This window comes from Ailuropoda melanoleuca, chromosome 12 (assembly GCF_002007445.2).
Source record: "Ailuropoda melanoleuca isolate Jingjing chromosome 12, ASM200744v2, whole genome shotgun sequence".
NCBI classification, from domain to species: Eukaryota; Metazoa; Chordata; class Mammalia; order Carnivora; family Ursidae; genus Ailuropoda; species Ailuropoda melanoleuca.
Genome location: NC_048229.1, coordinates 37,283,594 through 37,290,616, shown reverse-complemented (window position 1 = coordinate 37,290,616; position 7,023 = coordinate 37,283,594). Strand labels below are relative to the sequence as shown.

The 7,023-nt window shown below is 52.4% G+C and overlaps 1 protein-coding gene across 1 annotated transcript in view; it reads right to left on the bottom strand.

Moving 5' to 3' along the window:
• The window catches only part of CAPN12 (calpain 12), a 10,208-nt gene extending 9,941 nt beyond the window's left edge, over positions 1 to 267 (bottom strand). Inside the window, exon 1 of the mRNA XM_034639205.1 lies at positions 31 to 267. Coding sequence (XP_034495096.1) covers positions 31 to 267 — 237 coding nt within the window. The remainder of the gene's footprint in view (positions 1 to 30) is intronic.
• Positions 268 to 7,023: the final 6,756 nt, after the last annotated feature.

Genomic DNA, 7,023 nt, shown 5'->3' with positions numbered 1-7,023 from the left:
GCACCCCCACAGCCCCCTGCCACACATTACATGGGGTCTCATCCATTCCACCCCTTTCGCCTTCTCGGAGTCCGGCCCCAGCTCATCATAGCCAAGGGCATCAGGGCCAGCAGGGAAGTAGGGATCTCGGAATAGGATCCCCTCATCCAGGCAGGCTGCTCGGATGGCCTCATATCTCTGGCCCCGAAAGGGCTTCGGCCCTCTGGTTCCAGGCCCTGCCTCTTCGTCCACCAGCTGGATGGTAACCCGCCTGCTGCCACACGCCATCTGGACACTCTGGGCTCACGGGCTGGCCCCAGGCTCTTTAACCTCCTGACTCACAGGGGTGGGGCTTGCCCTCCATCTGAGCCCCGATGGGGGTCTTTAGGCCGCAAAGAGCCTTACTTGTTAATACTAATTGATGGTTTGGGGTGCCACGGAGCAAGGGACGCCTCTTCAGTGGTTACCTCCCCTGGGCGTGGGGCCTTCAGTTGTGGCCAGGGTAGCAGCTTAATGGGCTTGGCCAACAGCAAGAGGGAAGGCGGGCAGAGCTGAGGGAGGACCGGCTGCCCTTGTGAGAGCACCTGGAAGGAGGTCAGTGTGGGGGTGTGTTTCTGCCATCTTGCCCCTGCTGGTCCCTCTGTGGGGCTGGGGGGGGGGTGGGGGCAGGGCGGCACGTTTACCCTGCATCTCCATCTCTCTTTGTCTCTCTGTCTGCCAGTTTCTCTCTGCCATCGTGTCTCTCTTCTGTCTTGGCCTCACTCTCTGTCCATCTCTTGCGTCTCCTTTTGTCTTCCTTGGGTGTGTTTTGGGTTTTGTCACTCTATGTCCCTCTGTCTCCATCCCTCTCTCTGTATCTGTGTGTCTGTCTCTCCCTGCACCTTCTGTCTTGTGCGTGCCTCCCTGTCCATCCCTCTGCCCTCAGCTTCTCAGTGCCCCACACCAGTCCCCCGGGGCTCGTCCAGCTCACTGCTCCTGAGCCGGGACCCTGTCTCCCCCTTCCCGATGGGGAGGCAGACAGCATTCTTCTTGCCCCACACAGGGCTGACTGTGGAGGGTCCACTCTGCACCCATCTGCCCTGGGTTGGGAGCCGGGCCCACCAGTGACTGTGACCCCCGACCCAACTCCCACGCAGCTCAGGGTCCAGTGGAGCAGTATGTCCCCCAGAGGAAGCCGGAGGCATTGGAAGAAATGACAGAAGTAGGTCCTGAGAGGCCAGTAACACACCAGTTTGGGTCCCAGCGGTCTTCCATTCTCAGGGGGGTGTCTCCTGCATGGGCAGAACCTTGTCACCTCTGTAGCAAAAGAGCCCTTAGTCCTCTGGTGCCCTTCCCTCCAAATGGACGAAGAAATATCGTCTGAGCCCCCGGCTGTGTGGCCACCAGAAAGGGGTTATAAACCAAGATGTCTTCCTGTACAATTGCCAAAGCCACGCCCCCACCCCCCACCCCTGCCACGTGAGGCAGGTGACAGGTGACTGTGGTTTGGAGCACCTACCACAGTAGGAGCTGAAGGGCCAGGGTTCAAATCTAGCCTCTGCCACTTAGCATGGTGTGCCTTGGGCAAGTCAGTTAAGTGTTCTGTGCCTCAGTTTCCTCATCTCTACAGTGGGAGCAATCACAGAACCAACCTCAGCGGGCTGTCGTGCGACTCGAACAAGCTGATGATGTGTGGGACATGTTCAGAGCAGCACCGGAAACATGAGCTGCTGTGACTATGTCTGAGGCCCCATCCACAGTCACCTGTCACCTCTGGCTGCTGCTTCTGCCATTTTAACAGCCACTTCTGCCACCCCACTCTTCCCACCTAGCGAGGTGACAGCCCTCTCCCCTGTATCGGGCATTGAATAAAACCTGCCTGACATCTCGCAGTGGGCAGGAAACAACCACCTGTGATTCCAGACCATTCCACTGCCACCTGCCCGGCCCTTCCTGGCCTTCGTCTGCAGGTCCGTGCCGGCTGCTGCTCGTCCTAGCTCCCCGACGCCTGCCTTGTTGCAGGGCTCTGATCACACCCCACAAACAAGAGTTCTCTTGATGATCGCTCCCGCCTCAGGCCTTACATCCAGGGTCCCAAATCTGCCTGCCATCCTGGGCCAACCTAAGAAAAACGCATTGATGCCGGTCTAGTAGAAGTCTGTTGCTTTGTGAGCCCATCATCCTCTACCTCTCTTTCTGGAATCAGCACCCTCTTTATGTTTTGGGGATCCACGGGTCCCTTATTCTCAAGCCCTGTGGCTCCGGGAGGGCTGGCCCCGCCCCCTGGCTCCAGGGAGGAGAGTTTGACCCAAACCAGCCAATCAGAAACACAGTCATGGCCACGCCCCCTCCTCGTTAATCTCCTGGGATGCAGGGCGGGGCCTCTTTCCCCGGGACCCCTAAACTGGTGGGATGGAAACTCCAAGTAGCCAGACTTAACCTTGAACCTGGGCCACCTTGTCGGGAAACCCGGCCTGAGAATGAGGACCGCGCTGAGAGAAGCAGGGCCAGGCCACGCGGAGGGAAAGATTCCCATGAGCATAAAGTCCTTCAATCCGGATGCGCTTGGAAGCAGACTTTTACATTGAAGGAGCCAACAAATTCTGCTCCTCTCTTTTTCCCAGTTTTAATTTCCATTTGTCTTTGTCACTAGCAACCAAAAGAAACCTTCCCGATTTGGCTGGCATGATTTTTCTGCAAGCGTGCACCTGCCGAAATGTCCGGACATCAATTCCCTATGGAGTAGGGGAGCCCACACAGCCCCGGAGTAAGGGACCGGGTGCGAGTTTACTCTGTGTCTACCCCTGCCTCCTCACCGAAGCCGCAAGCTATAGAGTGCTCCTGCTTCACCAAGTTAAGGCTGCACCTGAGCCGTTAAAAAAATCTTCCTAAAACACTATCACCAGGGGCACCTGGGTGGCTCAGTCAGCTGAGAGGCAGACTTTTTTTTATTAAAGATTTTTTTTTAAAGATTTTATTTATTTATTTATTTGACAGAGAGACAGCCAGCGAGAGAGGGAACACAAGCAGGGGGGAGTGGGAGAGGAAGAAGCAGGCTCCCAGCAGAGGAGCCTGATGTGGGGCTCGATCCCATAACGCTGGGATCACGCCCGGAGCCGAAGGCAGACGCCCAACCGCTGTGCCACCCAGGCGCCCCTATTAAAGATTTTATCCACTTATTTGACAGAGAAAGACAGTGAGAGAGGGAACACAAGCAGGTAGAGTGGGAGAGGGAGAAGCAGGCTCCCCGCTGAGCAGGGAGCCCGACGTGGGCCTCGATCCCACCTGGGATCAGGCCCTGAGCCGAAGGCAGACACTTAACCAACCGAGCCAGCCAGGAGCCCCTCCCTCAGTAAATATTTCAAAACATTTCTCCATAAGATAAGAACTCTTAGGGGCACCTGGGTGGCTCTGTTGGTGAAGTGTTTGCCTTCAGCTCAGGTCATGATCCCAGGGTCCGAGGATCGAGCTCCGCATCAGGCTGTTTGCTCAGCGGGGAGCCTGCCTTTCCCTCTGCCTGCTCCCCCTGCTTGTGTGCTCGTTCTCTCTCTCTCACAAATAAAATCTTGAAGAAAAGAAAAAGCAAGCCTCAGAAGGATACCCACAGTATAATACTATTCACTAAAAAAGTACTTTGTTATGGAAAATTGAAAACATCAACAAAAGTAGACAGAACAGTATGTGAACCCCACATCCCCATCAGCCAGATCCAGTGATGATGAACTCCTGGAAATCCAGCTTCACTCATCCCCCACCCCCACGCCCATGCCGCCCCTCTTGTATAGATTTGAAGCAAATCCCAGACTTCCTTTCATTCCCTCAGTAAATATTTTTGTTGAGAGGCAGAGGCATAGGAAGAAGCAGACCTCCCGCTGAACAGGGAGCCCCTGAGGGGCTGGGTCCCAGGACCCTGGGATCATGACCTGAGCCAAAGGCAGACACTTAACTGACTGAGCCACCCAGGTGCCCCTCCCTCGGTAAATATTTCAAAACATTTCTCTAAAAGGTAAGAACTCTTAGGGGCACCTGTGAGGCTCAGTTGGTTAAGTGATGGCCTTTGGCTCAGGTCATGATCATAGGGTCCTGGGATCAAGCCCCACATCGGGGTCGCTGCTCTGTGCGGGAGCCTGCTTCTCCTTCTCCTTCTGCCTGCCACACCCCTTGCTTGTGCTTTCTTTTCTCTATCAAATAAATAAAATCTTTTTTAAAAAAAGATAAAAACTCTTAAAGAACACTGTAACCCAAATACCATTGTCACATCAAGAAAAGTAACAATAATTCCTTACTATCACCAAATTTCCAGTTGGTATGCACATTTCTGTCTCATGAATGTCATAAAATTGTTAGAAATTTTTTTGAGTCAAGACCCAAATAAGATGGATTTACTGCAATTGATTGATGTGTCTCTTAAATCTCTTTTAATCTACAAGTTCCTTCTTTCAGCTCTTTTTTTCCCTTACAATTTTTGGCTGAACACCTCGATTGTCCTGGAGACTTTGCCAAGGTCCGGGTGTGGCTGATGTACTCTCTGGTGGCATTTCCTATGTGCTTCTGTCTCCTGTAATCCCTGTACTTGGGCATGAAATCTAGATGCTTATCGGTTGCAGGCTTCGTTTTTTTGGCAAATGACACCCTCGGAGGTGTTTGGCTTTTCCATCTGGTTGTCTCTGCATTCGTGATGCTTAGCAGCGGGCGTCCGCTGCCTACGAATGCTGATGCCAGATGGGGATTGCAAAATGGTGACACTCTACTTCTGTCATTTCATTTTCCTGTGGTAGCTGGAATGTGATATAAAAGGACATTTCCCCTTATCTACTGAGGTACAGTTCCTAAAAGAGAGACAGGGACTGCCTGGGTGGCTCAGTCTTAACCAACTGCCTTTGGCTCAGGTCCTGGTCCCGCGGTCCTGGGATCAAGCCCCTAGTGGAGTCCGTCTCCTTGCTCAGCGGGGAGCCTGCTTCTCCCTCTCCCTCTGCTTCTCCCTTTGCCCCTCCCCTCCCGCTGCCCCCCCCCAGTTTATGTGCACTCTCTCTAGTGTGCTCTCTGCCTCTCTTTCAAATAAATAAATAAAATCTTTGAAAAAAATTTAAAAAAAAATAAAAGAAAGACAGGATGCTTCCTTGATTCTTTCCTTTTATTTACCAGTTTTTAGAGCATTTTTTAAAAATATTCTTAGAGTTGTCATAATTCCTTTTGAGAGGTTCTGTTGTAGCAAATTACTGAGTAGTGAGGTTGTGTGAGGGGAAAGCCCCCCCCTCCGATTCTTGGCAGCTCCCGGTACCTCCCCCAAAGGACTGATATGTGAACATGATCCATCGGCTTCGTCAGTTAGCACGCAGAGGTGAGTGTGCTGGGGAACGAAGCCCACACCGAGGGAAGCAGAGCCGAGACTTGCCCAGCCTAGACTTGCTAGAGACAAAGCCGTCACCGATGTGACTCATAGCAGGCAACGACAAGGATGGCCTCCCAACCTGTCTTGTAAGTCTGAGGAAGTCCCAGCAGGCTATGTCCTTCCAGGTGCTCTGAAGTCACCTTTCATGAAAGGTTCATTTGAGGTGCGCCTGACCACATCCTTGAGGAGCCTATTTAATTAGCCTTATGGCCGGGGTCAGGCAACCAGAGCCCTTCTGGAGTCACTGACTGATCATAGGGTCATTTACAACTGATGCTTTGGGCACCGTTCCTGAAGGGGAGCAGTGAGGGTTCACCGATTCTCATACACTGCTCAAACGTGGGTGGGAAGTATCTGAAATATTATAGTCAACATTGCATGTTACCAATTTCACCGGTAACAGCCCATTTTTAACACACATCATGCTAATTTTTTAAAAGATTTATGTATTTATTTTGAAGAGAGAGAGAGAGAACACGCATGCGCTCATGAGCTCGAGGGAGGGGGGAGGAGCAGAGGGAGAGGGAAGAGAATCTCCCGCAGACTCCCCGCTGACTGCGCGATGCCCCGCACCTGCGGATCTCACAACCCTGAGATCACGTTCAGAGCCAAAGCAAGACTCGAATCGATTGAGCCACCCAGGCACCCCCATAATTTTTTTAAAGTAAACTCTGCGTCCAACATGGGGCTTGAACTCACGACCCAAGAGCCAGATGCACTACTAACTGAGCCAGCCATGCGCCCCCACTAAGCTAATTATAAATAAGCCATTCAATATACAAGTGAAAACTCACTTCCTTTTATTTTTTTCTTAAGTAGGCTCCATGCCCAGCATGAAGCCCAATGTGGGGCTTGAACCTGTGATCAAGACCTGAGCTGAGATCCAGAGTCAGTTAACACACTTACCCAACTGAGCCACCCAGGCCCCCCCAAAACCCATTTCTAACATTCATCATGCTAATGAATGAAGTCGCTCGTGCTTCTCAAAGGTGACTAGTTGAAGTTCTTCTAGTAATTGCCTCTTCGGCTTTTCATCAGAAGGCGGCAGACTAATCTGGAAGTGTGTCTTCCAGCTTAAGCCACCTGAGGCGCCCCTGGACTGTCCCTAATGCCTCACATATTTGTATCATCCTGTGTCTTAGGTTGAGGGCCCTAGAAACAGACCCAGAGACAAAGGGCTGTGTGCAGAAGGGCTATCGTGGGGTGACCTCAGGCTGCACCCCCAAAAGGAAGTGAAGGAGGAGGATTGGGTTGAGGGAAAAGGTGACGCACAACGTGGTTGAGACAAGCCACAGACAGTGCTATGAGGAGATTTGGAGCTGGGGTGGCCGCTCGTTGTTGTCCCCAGTGGAAGCAAAGGGGTCAGGGCTTTGGATCCCAGTTAGCATCCGGTCACTCACTGGCGTGGGCCACTCCCTGAGAAGGGCATGACATTAGGTAAGGCTGTTCTCGGTGACACAGGGCATGTCCAGGGAGGGCCGCAGCCACGAGACGCAGCAGCTCAAAGCCCAGCATTTCCTAGTTCTCTCCACTGAGGGGGCCCATAGGGGGGACATCTCCATAGGTTTGTGATTATTTCAAAATCAGAACGAATAGTAGTGAAACACAATTGCATTGATTATAGATCGGGATGGTCTTTGTCCTCTCCATGCTACTTTGGGAGCCTCGTAGAG